The following is a 16,581-nucleotide window of genomic DNA, read 5'->3' on the forward strand; positions in this document are numbered from 1 at the left end:
TCCTGAGGATCACATCCATCCCTGGAGAAGATTACACAGTAATAAAATATACTCAGCAAATTCCCATGGTTAATCATCTCTGTAAACTGAATGCTTCACTTGGCTGAAGGGAGAAGGCATTTTTTTCTATATGCTCCCTTTTAATATACCAGATAGAAATAATTAATCCTGCATAGTGTTTCTCATCTGAAAATACTTAATTTTATTACAGCGAAGGCTTTAGTCTGTCATCTTTTCTTTACTCCATTCCAGTCTAAATTAGTCTTGCCCAGTGTCCATAAATAAATCAGCTTAGGAAAGTCAGTGGAAAGATAACTCTGCCAGCAACCTTCAGTGGATGCTGATACTGTTCCTACTGCCAGCTCTGCTCCCAGGGGAATTCTCCTGCAGCACACGACAACTTTAAAAGGCCAATTTAAAGGATGATTTTCACTTTCTGTTTATTAAAATAGTACCTAGCAGGCCATTTGGACCAGATGCCCCATCTTCTTATGAACTCAAGCTAACAGATTTTATAGATGCTACTGCTTCTCCATAGCAGAGCAGAATTTAAGATGTTAGGAAAAGAGCCTGGGGGTAGTAAGGGTGAAGGATGGGGTTGGAGACAGTGGTGGATGGTCACAATAATGAGCTGCAACCCACACACAAGATTTTGTGACCCTCAGCGTACCCACACCCGGATTTACTGACCATGTTACGCCTACTTATGGCATTTTTATGGCTTCTAGTAAAGTCTATAAAACCATGAGCCAAAAACTATACTCCCAAAGCTGGGTTCAAAGAAGAAAGGGAACGCCAAGAAGATATTAAATGGTTAGGTTTTAAATTAACTGGCCTGATGTTCAGACCTGCATGCAAGCTGGCTGGACCGGCTGGATGAGCCTAAAAGCATCTTTAGGATCCAGGTTTTGGTGCTAACAGGTACCTGTGCACTTCACCCCTCCCCTCCTTCACTGAAGATACTCCAGGAAACATCTGGAGCACCCTGGTCACCAGCACAGGGTGCTGGAGAGCTCAGAGCCCTGTGGGCATCCTGCTGTCACCCCCGGCACAAGTCACCTGTAACCAGAGCCCCTGGACCCCACAGGAGGGACCACTGGTACCCAGGGTCTGCCAACACATCCTCCTGCAGATGGAGCAGAGAAAGGGCTGGAGGTGGCTGGTCCCACAGAGTATGTCAACGGGCCACTGTCACCAAACCCTTTTATTTTAAAACAAACAAGAACCTGAGCAGAATCAGATGGCACTGCTGGGACCACTCTGTGCAGAAAATAAAGGATTTGCAGTATTTCCTTATTGGCTGTTGGAGCCAAAACCCCCTCAAGATTTGGCAACAGCCTCTGCAAATCCATGAAAATTCCTACATATATTAATAGCAGCCAGGGGATCAGGGCTGGGCCCAGGAAGAGGAACCTGTGGTGGCTGATGGCCCTGTCTGTCACCCCTCTTTGTGCCATTGTAAGCTGTCCACATGTCAGGGGCTGTAACAAGCACATTCCTTGCAAGAAAAAGCTGATGGAGGGAACATCACACCAACCCTTGCCGTGCACATCCCTGCTCCAGCAAGCAGCCCAGTGCCACCGTGCAGATGGTCCCCACTGCTGCTGCTGGGCACAGCATGTGGTTGGGCTGGCACTGCCCTTGGTATAACCTAAACCTTCTGTAAAGTGCTTGTCCCAAAAATCTACGCAGGCAGCAAATGCCTGGTTCAGCTCTGAAGCTCTTGCTCGGCTTTTGTGGCAGTTCTGGGGAGAACAAAGCAGCTGGATTTGGACCTGGGAGGATTCACCAAGCTCCAGTAACAGGAGCAGCCATCCCCAGAAGGCACTCCCTGACTGCACAGACACCAGTGGCCACTGCTCAGCCCCGGGAAGGTCCCTTTGTGCTACCCAAGTGGCACTGAGGACGTTCAGGAAGGGGTTAATGCTGCTTGCAGCAGCGTCCTGCCCTCCGGGTACCAGCAGCCAGTGAGTGCAGCTCCAGGTGACGTAATGCAATGCCTGGGTGGCTGCGCAGGCTGCACATCCACCCCATCCCTGCACACCCCATCCCTCCTGCAGGCTGCACATCCACCCCATCCCTGCACACCCCATCCCTCCTGCAGGCTGCACATCCACCCCATCCCTGCACACCCCATCCCTCCTGCAGGCTGCACATCCACCCCATCCCTGCACACCCCATCCCTCCTGCGCTGGGGATGCGTCAGGGACCGGGCAGGGACCACGGGATGCGTCAGGGACCCCAGCACATCTCAGGGACCCTGCTGCCCTCTGCCAGGCTCAGGCACACCCACCGTCCCTTCAGCTGACGCCCTTGTCCTTCCCCGTTGAATTCCGACACTCGGCGCTACCCGGTGAATGTCAGAAATTATTGTTATCAGCTCTTAAAACATCCCCAGCAATCGGGAGTGTCTGATCCATGACCAGCACCACACACAGGGCACAGCATCGGCAGGGTCCCTCTGGGCTCTGGGACCATTCAAGGTCTCTCCCTCCGGGCTTGGAAATCCCCCTGTGACAATCCCATTTCTGTGCAGAATGTTAAGGACAGGGCAGGGTGGCCCCTCCCAAGCTGCTGGCAGTTTAGGATGTACACAGGCACGTTCTGGAAGTTTTACAGAAATGCAGTTGAAGCTCCAAATCACAATTAGCAGGTGTAATAAAAAAAAATGCTCAGTTTTCCCCCCGCCCACCTAAAATCTCCTCCAGTAACAGCCTGTAACCATAGTTGGTCCTTCCAGGCCTCTGGAATAATGTAATCCTCTAAGGAGAAAGTGATTCACTCTTCTTTGATGTGATAAAAAGAGGAAAACAAGTGAACAGGAGGCACTAAACAGCCATCTTGTGAAACCCAGACAGCTTTTCCAATTCCGTTTCTGAGCTGTTTATCACCACATAAAAAGCCTGATACCCAGCAGACTAGAGAAAGACCAGAGTGTTGATGTCCCTGTCTTCCTCACGTTTATATTCCAGCCTAAATCTCACCGAGATTCAGTTCAACAAATGAATTATTTAAGTTGCAACCCTGATTCAGTGCCCAGAAAATCATTTGGACGTAGAAGGGAACAGGGACCTGGAACAGAAGCACTCAGGTGCAGAGCAGAGTCTGCCTTCCCAAGGCAGAGGAGAGGACAGGCACCATGGCACAGCTGGGCTCATCTCCACACTTCTGTGGGAAGCAAACCACGGCTGCAGGGACACAGCAGTGGCTGGGCAGTGGTTTGCTGGTGGGCTGGCTGGAACAACAAAATGCAGATGTTTTTCTGGTTGACTAGACAAAAGTGGTGTCTGGGCTGAGAGCAAAGTACACACGTAACTTCTGATGCTGTGCAAGGATCTTCCCCATATTCCTTTCCCCCCTTTCTCTCTGTGCCATTGAGTTTTAACAGCAATGCTGAAGGCAGCAGGAGGGGACTGTGCCTTGTTGCTGGGACAGAGCATAGCCTGTGCTGCTCTTCTGCCTCTGAAACCCAGCAAACCTCAGCAGCCTCCAGCCCCAGGGCAGCTGCAGAGGATGCTCAGGCAGCATCTTCTCCCCACAGGCAAGCAGGGCAGAGCCAGCCCCAGCCCCAACACCTGTGAGTGCTGCTCTCCTCCTCCTCCCAGAACATCACTGACCTACCTGGTGGCCCTTCAGGGACCCATGCCACACACCAACTTTCTCCAAACCCAGCCCACAGGCTGCTAGCATTCTGCTCTTTTCCATTTAAGCAATATATATCTTGGAATTGCTACTAGGGAAGCCAGGGACACTTGAGTGTGTGTTTTCTGGATATAAAAAGACAAAAAAAAGTTGCTTCTTTATGTAACTTCAGCCAAGCTACTAACATTAAAGCATCTGGAATTAATTATCCCAGACAGATAATGTTTGCACAATTACTCCAGTAACGCAAACAGTTCCACTTGCCTTTGTATCCATCTCCTAATGGGGACCAGAGACAGAAGATGTGAGAAATGGTGGCAGCTCTGCACCTGCCATGGTCTGAGCATGAGCCACAGCAGATCAGGAACTGGTCAAGTGCCCCTGACACTGCTGCTCCCAGAGCTGAGCATCTGAGAGCTCAAAATACAGACAAGAGCACAAAGAAGACAATTCCCATCCTCAGCATGGTGTCATCCCATGGGTCTCCTGACATAAACCCAGCCCAAGGAAAGCAAAGCTTTGAGGAATTTGAAAAGGCAGCATCCAGACTCTTTTAATGTGTTCTGGCTGGCTGCACTGACGCTGAACCCTGAACACATGAGAACAGTTCTGACGCTGAGTCACCCCAAGCACTCACAGCCCATCCCAGAAAACCAGGAGGGATCCGTCTCCCTCTTGCACCAGCCACGTGCAGCTACACTTGTCTGGGTGCACTTCATGGAATCCTACCATGGTTTGAGTTGGAAGGGACCTTTGAAGGTCTCCAAGTCCAAGCCTCCTTCCATGAGCACAGACACCTTCAACTAGATCAGATTTTCCAGATCTTCTTCAAGTGCACTGAAAAAAAACACCTACCAGCTCTCCTCCACCTCCCCAAGGTCCTGGGAGCACAGGGACACTCACTTTCCAGCAACACAGGCTTCACCTAAATTCAACAGGATTATGTGCAGCAGCACCAAGAACCCAGAAGCTATTCCTGCTGCTGGGCTGTCCCACTCCTCCCATCACTCTGAAGAGCACTTAAAAATAATAGTTCAATGGGGACCCAAGGTGCACTAAATCACTAAGAGGTGATTTAATTACTGCTGCGGTTGCAAGCCCAGCAACCAGAGCTGCTGGGGTTTGCCTGGCTAGACACTAAATCCATGGTTCTGGATGGGGAGCAGAGGCAATGGAGTGAGATGGGGAGGTTCCCAAAGCTGTACCAAACTGAAGTTGGTCCCAAGAGCTGTAAACCTCGTTACAGAGCAGTAGGAAATCAAGCTCACTCATTCTATACCTTTGCTGCTGAAATACACTTGACTTTCTGTGTGCTGGATCCAGTAAAAACCACAGGCATCCACTGGGAGGATTAGCAAACATTCAAAATAAAAGTCCAAGTGGCTCAGAACAAGGTAAGAACAGGCTGGATTAATACATTTCCCACAGCAAACTAATAAAGGTGAGGACTTGCTGAAAGGCTACATAAGAACTTGTCAAGCAGAGAGTAAACCAGAGCTGAGGACGAGTAAGAGGCAGAGTAAATCACACTTACTCCTTTGCAAAGCACTTGTGGGCACCAGGCATGAGCTCACAACCCTCCACAGCACCAGCACCACCCTCTGCACTGCCCAGACTCTCTGCACCACTGCTGTCCTGGGAGTGTTCCACCCCACCCCAAACCACCAGCAGGACAGACCACCCTGTGCACAGCCCATCCCTCCCTACTGCCTGCAGGGACAAGGGTTTCCTGAGCAGATCTGACTGGAATCCTCCCTTTGCCAGTGGCAGAGGGAACTCACTGATGTTACATCACTGGGGTGGTTCTGCTGCCCTGGATCAGTGCCACCAGCCAGCCTGTCCTCCCCGTGGCCAGGTGTCCCTGTGGGGGTCCCCAGGAGTGGGCAGGCAGCGAGCTTTCCTCTCCGCACGCTCCCCCATCCCAGGGCTTGTGATCTAAACATTTAGGCCCAGGGAAGTCAGGATTTTCGTTTCTTTTGATCAGAGCACAGCCTCAGATCTTGAAAGGGAAGCGTACACGTATTTCTGGAGCATACCAGAACCCAGGCATATTTAAGGGCAGGCAGCCACAGAACGGGGATAACCAACCCAAGAAAGGGCCCTTTGTAAAATCACCAGCGTGCCATCTGCGAGCTCCAAACTCACACATTTTTCGTGATGAGCTGGAGGGAAGGAAAAAAAAAAAGGGGGGGGAAAGGAAAAAAAAAAGGATTATGTTAAAAAAAAAAAAAAAAAAGCTCTGCTCCAAAAGCTGCTCAAACTGCTGCAGAATCCTGCCTGCCCCTTCTGCAGCAAAGCCCAAGGGAAGCTGCTGATGAGTCAACAGCCAGCCTGCGTTGCCGACCGAGGAAAGGAAGTCCAATCTCACCAGTCGAGAACAAAGTGTGCTGGTTCATGCAGTACACACTGAACACAGACTCAGAAAGCCCTCCCCGGGCTGGGAGCAGCAAGGATCCAGCCTGGCTGCCAGCCAGGGCTCCTGCTGCACGCCAGGGACAGGGAGAGGTGACGTCCAGACATTGCTGGGACATCTGCACCGTGCCACCCTGCTGCCACGCCAGCCTGGCCACAGCTCCTCGGGCTACCACGCTCCACACCACAGCAGAGGCTGCTCCCAGGGGGATTTTCTCCCTTGGCTGGAATTGCTCCCTCCCAGGACCACGTGTTCTGGATGCAGCACCCAGCCCTGCTGGGATGAGCAGAGGTGTCTGCTCACTGCCAGATGGGGGGCAGGGATGTGTCCCAGTCCTAACCCTCTACTGGTGCCCCAGTTAGTTCTTCTCCCTGCCTCAGTGCACTCATCTCCAGCACTGCTCCTCGTGAGCAGACCTGCTCCTTGGTGATCCTCTTCCAGTGATGCTGGTACTGCAAAACCACAACCTGCCAACAACTACGTACCCTCTGAAAGAGCTGCTGGAACTCCTGGAGATGTGAAGCCAACTCCTTATGGGACTGGAGTCCAGCAAAGAGCAGCACAGCTCGAAGGAGATGGATGAACACCAATTGGGCAGCCCCACACCATCATGATCCGGGCACAGGAGCCCTGCACCACCTTGATGTGTGCCCAGCAGCACAGCAAGGGGCTGCCTGACCTCTATGCGTGGCCATCAGAAGAGAAGGGCAGAGGGGACCTGAGGCAGGAGGACGGGGCAGGGACACAGCCCCCGTGGGACGTGGCAGACGGCGTTTGCGCCGGTGCCGCCGCCATCGCCGAGCTGGTACTCGCCGAGGTTGTGCCTTCCTGTTGCCACAGCACTTTCTGTTTTCTGTTAAAACAGGGCCACAGCGACGATGCAAGTATAGATCTGCAATGCCAAGAATATCTGGGAAGCCTGCCAGCAAGAAGCAGCCTTCCTGCTCGTCCTCCCGCTGTGTGCAAATTCACAGGAAACAGAATCTACAGCACATACTAATGTGGCTTAATGCGAGATCCAAGAGCCACCTCGAGATCCTGCTTACATCCCTGTCAGCCTGGGGAAGGAGCCACATGCCAAAAGCATTAAATCATTAAATAAAGGAGGAAATAAAACCTGTATAGGTGCATAAAATCCCACGTAGATGATGCTGCTTTATGAAGGGGTGCTCTGTTGTGTGAGCTCAACACTCCGCCAGCATCAGCACTGGCATCGCCATCAGTGGGAAGGGACGAGCCTGGGTCTGATCCCGGCACACCCACTGTGCAAAAAGGGCTTCACAGCCTCCTACGAGCACCCGTGGCAAACCAGCAAAGCCTACTTTCCCCTTGGGTTTATCACAGTGTGACTCCGGGTAGACACAGCTCATCTGAAGCATCTCCTTCCCATTTACAACAGGAGAGGTACCCACAGCTCCAATGCTCCAAAACTGGTGATAACTCTTACCCGCACTTTATCTTGCTTAATCCTTAAACTCAAGCTGTGCTGAGGTGGGCCAGCTTTGCATCCAGCACCCAACTGCACCCCACACCAGACTGGGACCTTGTACCTGGCTCTAGCACTGACTTATGGTGTAAATCTCCATGCCTCACTTTGCCCAAGTGTAAAATAACTGTAGGGCTCACACAGGGGCTGTGAGGCTCATCTCTGGTCCTAGAAAGCCAGTGGGGATCCTTCAGCACAGGTGGAATGTCCTGTCACCACTGGGGTGGAGTGTCACCACCACCCACATCCCAGGTGGGTGACCAGGAGACCCACGGGCAGAGGATGCCAGCCTGCCTGTTGGGAGGGAAACTCGCCTCCATTACTCACTCCTCTGCTCCCAGCTGACTGCAAGCAGCTTTTATCACCACGCTGGAGCCCTTCAAGCCTTGGGCAATTCTCAGACATGGTACCATACAAAATAAAACCCTTTTCAGTAGCAATGAGCCAGAAACGATCATGGAGAGGAAACATCTCATCTCCTGCACTGCCTAATGACCCTGGTACACAGGTGGCCCCCAGCAGCACCCATGCCTCCCGGGACACCAAGCAAAGAGATGCTGCACCTCTTCCCCCACTCCTTTCCTCACAACTGCACCGTGATTTGTGCTAACCTAGAAAGGACCCTTGAGTTTAAGGTGGCTCTCAGCGGAGGCATTTTGAGACAGCTGCTTTCTGGGGAAAGCATTCCTTAAAATACAGCTCTTTCCTTCTGCCTCACCCCCAGCTTTTGACATTTTAGAGGCTCCAGTAAAACAAGATGTTTCAAAAATCTAATTTTCAGCTTCGGAGGCACAAAACCTCGAGGCAGGGTGCGGGCAGGGAGGGCTGGTTTCCAAGCGCCCAGGCAGATGAAAAGAGCAGCAGCAGCTGCGTGAACGGCAGCACCTCTGGAGAACAAGATCCACCTCTGGAGCAGGAAGCAATTCCCACACACTCCGCAGCACAATCCGCTGGCTGGTGATGGCTCAGCCCAGGAACCAAACCCCTGGGCTTCAGGATGATGGGCTGGGTATTATTTTGCAGGCAGCGCTTGCCTGCTCGCCAGCTCCTGGGGCTCTAGTGGCTTCTCCCCCCTGCTGCCTCTCTCTAGGAATTTCACATGGAAGTGGCTGTCAGAATTGACAACATTGACTGGATTACCATAGGCATCCCTCTCTAAGGGCAGGGTGCTGTGTCACGCCTCTGAGATGGGGGGACAGCAAAGTGCTGCCCTGACAGTGAGGAAGAGAGGTAACTGCTGGGCTCAGCATTTCCAGTCTACAGAAAACATCACTGCTGGTATTTTTTTCAGCAGATTAAAGGAATTTGGATGGTCCATATCTGACACAGAGAAGATCTGCTAGGTTTATGTGAATTTTTTTTGTTTTGAATAGGGAAAATGGGAAGTTAGGAAGCAAAGGGGGAAAGTGATGTTGAGGCCATGGGGCAACATCCCCACAGGGTGGGGACAAAAGCAGCAGCTCAGGGGGGACCAGAGAGGTACCTGCTCATCCATCACCTGGGATGGAGACTGGGGTGAATTAAAGCAATTAAGCTAGGGAGGTAAATGGAGTTGTAAGGCCTTTTAAGGCTGCTCTCTTTAGGCAGATGAAATACAGTCATCTCTTGTGAAAAAACACTTGACATTTCTCCAACGCAGGGCAAGCTGCAAGAGGGAGTTGTCTAACCCTGGAGATAGGAAAACAGCTGCAGTCTACACCGTCCCTGGCAGTCCAACGCTGCCCTCTCCACCTCCAACTCTCACAGCGTGACCCAAGTGGGAAAACACTGAGGGCAGGGATGCTTTTGGAGGGAGAGTTGCTTGGCAGAAGCACACTGTCCCCACCGTGCCTTCTGGTGCGGCAAAGCAGCATGTGCAGAGATGCTGTCCTGACCAAAACAAATCTGGCAATGTCACTGCCTGTCCCCCTGGGATGTGCATCATGGCCACAAACCAGGTGCAACTATTAATGCTGCTGTAAAATGAGCTCTTTGTTCCACTCACATCACACCAGTGAAGGCAAAATATCCCAAACAGGCTTCAGTCTGAGGAAAAAGTCCTTCAGGATTGATTGATGTCCTGCCAGCAAAGAGAGATGGTTCAGGCAGATGGGACGTGGTGCAGGACAGACAGAGCAACAAGAAAGGAAAGAACTCCAAAAAAGCTAAGGCTTTGGGTAAGCAGCACAATCCCAGAGCATCCCTGGAGCAGCCTGGGATGAGCAGGACACAGTGCAAACCTGAGGGGCTGCAGAAACCCACCTGCGATTAGCTGAGAGTGACGGAGCCAGCAATGAGTATCTCTAAAAGGTCACAGAGAATGGGTCAGATTTGAGAAGCATAGAATGGTTTGGGTTGGAAGGGACCTTAAAGATCATCCAGTTCCACCCCCTGCCATGGGCAGGGACACCCACTCTCCCAGGTTGCTCCACGCCCTGTCCAACCTGGCCTTGGACACTTCCAGGGATGGGGCAGCCACAGCTTCTCTGGGTAAGTGCCTTACCGCCCTCACAGGGAAGAATTTCTTTCTAATATCCATGATACACATTATCAGACTTCAAAAATAAAACAAACTCTTTGGAGAGAAAGGCTTGAATGCCAAATGGTATTGAGGAACTGAAGGAAGAGCTGGAACCATGGCAGGAGGCAATGCATCAAGGATTATGGAATCGTGCTGAGATTGAGAATAATCACACAAGCAAAATTACCCCAAGAATTGGGAAATTCTTCAGAGCGGAATCCGATGGTGGAAGTGAAACCTCACACACAAGGTGAGTGGGCAGCACCAGGATGTCCCCTCCAGAAGCTGTGGGCATGCCCCTGTGGTGGTGGCGTGGGTGAAAGCAGGGGAAGCCTCAAGACTGACAAACACGTTCACAACTCCAGAAAACACAACCTTTGATGGGAGCTTAAAATAAATGGATCTGCTTTGTATTGAGGAGAGGACTGAGAGAAGACATGAGAGTGGCCTGAAAAATGTGAAAGATATCAAGATAGGGCTGGTGCCAGAGCAAGACAGAGTGAGATGGGGACATGGGAGGGATGACCTGCACCAGGAGTAACTCTAGGAATATCCATGCCTGGGAACACATGGTACTGGCAGAGCTGCCCCAGGATCCCCAAAATCAAGAGCTTAGAGAGAAGCAGAAGGGCACATTTTCAGCCTACCCTCTGCCCTGACAGCTCCTGGCTGCCAGGTCTGGGATGCCAAACCCCACCCTACAGGCAGCCACTGCCAGGCTGGATCTAAATGGGCACTGCCAGCCCGGGCAGCACCAAGATCACTTTTCAGCTGGAAACAGCCCCGGCACACGAGCCCTCAGCTGGGGAGCAGAGCACTGGCAAAGCCAGGCTGTGGATAGCTATCAAAGACAACTAAAAAAAGATATTACACACACACGGGGGGGGGGTTTCCCTCATTTTTTTTTTTTTCTTTTTTTTTTTTTTCGGTTTGGGGTTTTGTTTTTTTTTTTTCCCAAGGATTAAATCAACTCAACAGCCCCCTTTACAACTTCCCTTTTGATGTGTTCAGACTCATTAAAGTTTCATTTCTTTCTCTGTCTTCCCCGGGGGAGGAAGGGGAGCGTACACAAAAGTTTACTTCAGGAGCGGGGTCGGCAGCTGCAGCACCAGCTGCTGTTGCTGTGGGACAAGCGGAGCCTCCGTCGGCCTCTGCTCCCTGCCCGAATCCCTGGGCAAAACACACCCCCCCTGCAGCCTCCCTGCTCCCACGAGCAACCCCAGCAGCACCCAGGCACGATGCTTCACCAGTGTTCCTGCAGGATGCACCCCCGGCGTCACACGTCACGAAGGGAACACACGAGAGCTCTAAAGCTCCTGTAAACCCTGCGGGAAGTTTTGGTTCTGACCCTGAGAGTTTTGGGGTCCCTTCCCAACCTGCCCGGATCACCCCAGCAGCAGCACCAGCCTTTCCCCCACAGCTTTGGCCACTGCCCTGGGATAATCCCACGCACACATTGAGCGGGCGGCAGCTCCCCCACGTTTCTTTTTTGCCTGAGCAGCTGTTTAAGTGTCTATTTTAAAACCCAGTTCCCTGTTTTAAAATAGCTAATGAGCCCCCGATCTCGGCTGACAGACGTCGTCTCTACAAGGTCTGGGAGATGCTTCTCTATTCGCTGGGCTCCTTTTCCCAAGCCCTGAATCTCAGCATGCCCAGCACGTTCCCAATCCACACAAACATAGTAAAGAGGGAAGTTTTTAATTTAAGGGCCAACTCCTGCTCCCCTGCCGTGAAATACCAGCGGTACAGCCACGTGTTTCTAGGCAGAGAGGCATCAGCCAGCCAGGCAGAGCCTGGAGTTCTGGGTGGTTTTCTGCTGGTACTTTTTTATCCTCCCTTTGATTTGATCACATCTTTTTTAAAATTCCCCGACCAAGAGGAAGCAAGGAGCTGGCCTGCCTGGCCACTGCCCAGAAAAAGCCAGGCACACGAGAGGGACTTTTCAGGGTGTGGTGGGAGGTCCCTGTGAATCCCTGTGCAAGCCTAGGTTCCCATGCATCACCTCTGCACGCCCCCTGAGATGGTGTGCACCCCACCAAGGCAGAGGGGACGGCGCTCACTTACCTGACCACAGGCTCAGGGATGGCCTCGGCACTCGCTGGCACCTGGACACCCTTCTCCCACTCCTGCCTCCAAGGATCAGCCAGGACGTAGTACTCGTCAGGGCTCAGCTGGAAGGAGTCAGGGATCTTCATGGCTGTTATCAGGTCCGTACGGAAAACCTGCACCGGAGAAAAACCCATCCTGAGTGAAGGGGTCAGGCAGGGCCTGGGGGCATGTGTGTCCTGGGGAAATGTCCTGGGGGTTTGCATCACCAGTGGTATGGCTTCAGGGTGTCATTTTGTGTCACTTCAGGGTGAGGTTTGGGCAGGAGAACACGGCACACAGGCAGGGACTCCCCTCCAGCCAGGCAGTGCTGAGAGCCCAAGCCCTGCAGCTGCAACCCTTCCGAGGTCCCACGAACTGGGCAGTCAGGAAATCCAGCCACAAGGTGTGAGCTCCCATGAGACATTAACTTGGATTAATCCTAGTTTTTAATCCAAAAACTAGGATTAAGCTAAAGAAACAGGCTGCCTTCTCTTAGGGGATTGATGGTTTCAATGTAGCCACACAAATATCTACTCAAATGCCAAGGGATGTCCTGCAACTGGGCTTCTCTGCACTTAGCCCTCCTGGGGGAAGAGAAATTATGTTCTTGACACGAATGAAGCTGTGGGAGACAAAGAGCACATCATCCCAAGCACCTTCATGTCCCCATCACATCACCTCATGACCCTGAGCATTTCTGTGTCCTCTTCATGTCGCCTCATTGCCCTGAGCACCTTCATGTCCCCATCGTGGTTACCTCATCACCTTGAGAACCTTCATGTCCCTGTCATGTTACCTCGCTGTCCCAAGCACCTCTGTGTGCCCATCATGGCCCCTCATCGTCCTGAGCAGGGACAACCAAAAGCTAAAGGTGGAAAATAACTGGCTAAAAGGTAATCAAGGTGCTGCTCACACATCCACAGCCAAACACATCGAGATGTGTCCTGACCCAAAAAAACCCTTGTCAGATCAACACTGGACCCCTCTTTTAGGAAAATCATCCAGTCCTTCAGTCAGTGAAAGGGCTCATTTTCCATCTCACTGCTGGCCCTGCAGCATCTTCTCCCAATACACTAGGATGAAAAACTCATTCCAAAAATATCCCTCACGGTAAATAAGGTTTTCCTTCCAGAGGGCTGCCTGACAGCAATGACTCGAGCAATCCTGCCTCTTGCAGCATAAAAATAAATTGTAAATGAAAATGGATGATTTCTCCTCTCTACCATCTGCTATTAGCTGGAATAATAACTGCCAGTGCCAGCAATCCTGCCTGGACACCATCTCGCTCCATCCACTCCATCCCTGCTACTTCTGCATTCCTTCCACGAGGCCGGGATGGATCAGATGTTTTCTTCAGATGTTGTTTAATCTCTTCAGAGCCTATTCTCCAAATGAGTATTGCTGTGTCAGAACCACAAGAAATAATACAATATAGTTTCACATTTTTGATACAAAAATAACATGCTTTGGAGAGTACTGGGGAACCCAAATCGGCTGAGATGCAGGAAACTAGACATTAACTAAGACCACTGAGACCAGTATTTAGGTCAGTTTGTTTAATCCTCAGAGTCTCAGCTGCTAACCCAATTAGAGTTAAATACAATATATAAACAACCTTTGCTATGTTGGGACCTCTTTGAATTTTCCTGGTGCTTTCCTCCTGATGCAGCTGCTTGGAGACATTTTTGACTATGCCTATATAAACCTGATTTGAATTGGTCAGATAATCTCAGTGCATCCTTCAACAAACATAATTAACAGCCTATATACTACAGGCAGAATTAGGCTCAGTTTGGGAAAGATCATGGTCCTGTAAGCCTCTATGTGCTACAAAAGCATCGTTAGAGATACCACAGTAACCTCTTAATACACTGCCAGTGTGAGAGATTTAAAAAAGAAAAATTAAAATAGGCATTAATTAAACATGAGAAGGGATATGGGAGATATCACAGTCCTTCCAGCGCTGTGTCTGAGTATCCAAACAAGCACAGGAATCCTGCTGAAGCTCATTTTCTACAAGACAGGGTAGAAATACACCCTGTTCTTGCCAGCCCTGCACTGCCAGGTCACAGCTTGGGCAAACACCACCTCATAACCCAGTTGTGGTGCCCAGTCGCAATGAGGACAACAGAAACCCCAGTTAGTGTCCCTTCCTTGGAGCACTTGGTTTTGGTGGATGAGATGCTCTCCTGTGCCCTTACCACACGGGCTGAGGGCAGCATGGGGACCAGTGCCACCTCCCTGCCCTGGCCACCAGCACCACAGAACCACTGAACCACAGAATCATTCAGGTTGGAAAAGCTCTCTGAGATCATCGAGTCCAACCATTAACACAGCACTGCCAAGGCCACCACTAACCCATGACCCCAAGTGCCACATCTATATGTTTTTTGAATACCTCCAGGGGTGGTGATTCCACCACAGCCCTGGGCTTAACCATCCTTCCAGTGAAGAAAGTTTTCTTAATCTCCAGCCTAAACTTCCCCTGGCACCAGCACAATGGTGTCACAGAAAACACCGTTCTGGAGACACGTGCCCTGGGGATTTGTGGGCAAAGCCAGGTAGGAATGGTTTCCAAAGGTGTGGGGCACCCAACAGCTCTTCTAAACCAAAATCCTGGCCCATCACCCTCCTCCTACTGATGAAGAGGGAGTTGGAGAAGCCTGCAACATGTCATGCAACCAACCTAGGGAGGAGCTGGCAGCACCACTGGGGAGCCCTGGCCACCCCCGGGGCTGCCATCCACGGGTAGGAAACACAACAGCTCCATACAAACCTCGTGTCACAAGCTTAACTCATTTTCCTTTGCTTACAGCTATCAGGAAACTTCTTTAGTGATCTCAGCTCTTTGCTGAGGTCATGTCTCCAGCAGCCCAGGTGCCCTGGGGCAGCCTTCTGCTGCTCACCACTGCTCTGAACAAGGCTCAGCCTTACCAATGCTTCCCAACACCCTCAGCAGACACAAAACCCTCCAGAACTTCGGAGCCTGGGCATTGGAAAACGCAACAATGGGACCAACCCTCGGTATAATTCCTCCCCTCTGCACGGTGCAGATCCCAGGCTCCTGTTTTCCTGCATTAAGCCTTCCCCAAACTCATCCCTCCTGGCTTTTCAGCTCGCGTCGGCACAGGCAGCTCGGTTTTAATTTTAAGCCAAATAAGCACGATTGTATCTATCTCCCTGAAGATAAGGAGCATCGGGGGCTGGATTTGCAATCTCACTACTTCATTTATTTAGTCCTTCTTGGAAAACAGATAAGCTCGCCCCTCCGACGGCAGCACGCGCGCCCGCACTTTATCACAGCGACGCCTCTGTCTTTTCATGAAGAACTGGATATGCTCAAATTATTAACTATCAAAGCAGAACACTTTAGAAATGATAGAACAGCGCAGAAATTGTAAAGGAAAGCAGATCAGTTGTCTGGAAATCTCCCAACAGCTAATACGCTCAAATTGTAATCTAAATGTCTTTTTGTTTTGAATTGTCTGGGATTAGGGTTGGGAAAAGACTCAATTATTCTACTCAAACTCTTCTGAATTATTTATGAAAACCAAATAAAGGATAAATTGGGCACTGATGAACCGAGGACCTGGCGGTGAAGAAAAAGTTGGGTACCAGAAAACAAGCAATTTTCCCTCAATAGGAGTGTTTACTGTTTCTCCAGGGCCGTGGGAGATGAATTGTCTGCTGCCCTGCACCCTGCTCCCCCTGCCACCACCACAGCCCTGGCCAGGCTCTGTCCTCCCTTCCAGCCTGGCAGCAGGATCCAGGTTATTGCCTATCGATCTGCCAGCACTGGGAAAGGCCAAACCAAGATGTTCCTTTATTGCCTCTGTTTGCTCAGGAACCTCAGGTAGGTTTAGTGATGCTCGGAGATGTATCACACTGATGCCCAGGGCCAGCCTCCCCTTTTGCTAGTGTCAGCTTTAGAGATGAGGAAAAAGAACATTAAATTGCAAAATCCCAAGATATTTTTGCCTTCATATTGCCAAATGAGAGGGACATGGAGTCAGTGTAGTTGTGCAGTCTCAGACCCCAGGCAAAAAAAAAACACATGGAGAAAACGTCCCTCTCCCTCATATGTCACAGGCCAGGCATCTAGATTACCCATCTTGCTACTTCCCCAACCTTTCAGCCCACCAATTTGTGGTGTTGGACTGACTGCCTCAGCAGTAGAGACAGTCCCAGCAGCCTGGGAAGGTGAGAAGTCACTGGGAAACCAAAGTCATCACATTCCCAAATGATACATCAGTGTCACTTGTTATTTCTGTAATTTGCCGTTCTGAGGCAAAAGCTGTATTGATTTTATCTCTCAAAAAGAAAAAAACCCTGAGCTAATAAAATGTAACACATTCTCTGATTTTGACAGCCTATTGCTTCACCTGGATCTAGCCTGGCACTGGAAGGATGACACTGTGGGCATGGCAGAGACCTGCAAGGCAGAGGTTGGAT

At 50.9% G+C, this 16,581-nt stretch overlaps 1 protein-coding gene across 2 annotated transcripts in view; it reads right to left on the bottom strand.

Annotated features, from left to right (window-relative positions):
• JADE2 (jade family PHD finger 2) overlaps positions 1–16,581 on the bottom strand; it is a 73,593-nt gene that overhangs the window by 40,523 nt on the left and 16,489 nt on the right. For both annotated transcript variants that reach the window (XM_032702734.1, XM_032702732.1), the window contains exon 4: positions 12,106–12,263. In XM_032702734.1, coding sequence (XP_032558625.1) covers positions 12,106–12,263 — 158 coding nt within the window. The remainder of the gene's footprint in view (positions 1–12,105; positions 12,264–16,581) is intronic.

This window comes from Chiroxiphia lanceolata, chromosome 15 (genome assembly GCF_009829145.1).
Source record: "Chiroxiphia lanceolata isolate bChiLan1 chromosome 15, bChiLan1.pri, whole genome shotgun sequence".
Lineage (NCBI taxonomy): Eukaryota > Metazoa > Chordata > Aves > Passeriformes > Pipridae > Chiroxiphia > Chiroxiphia lanceolata.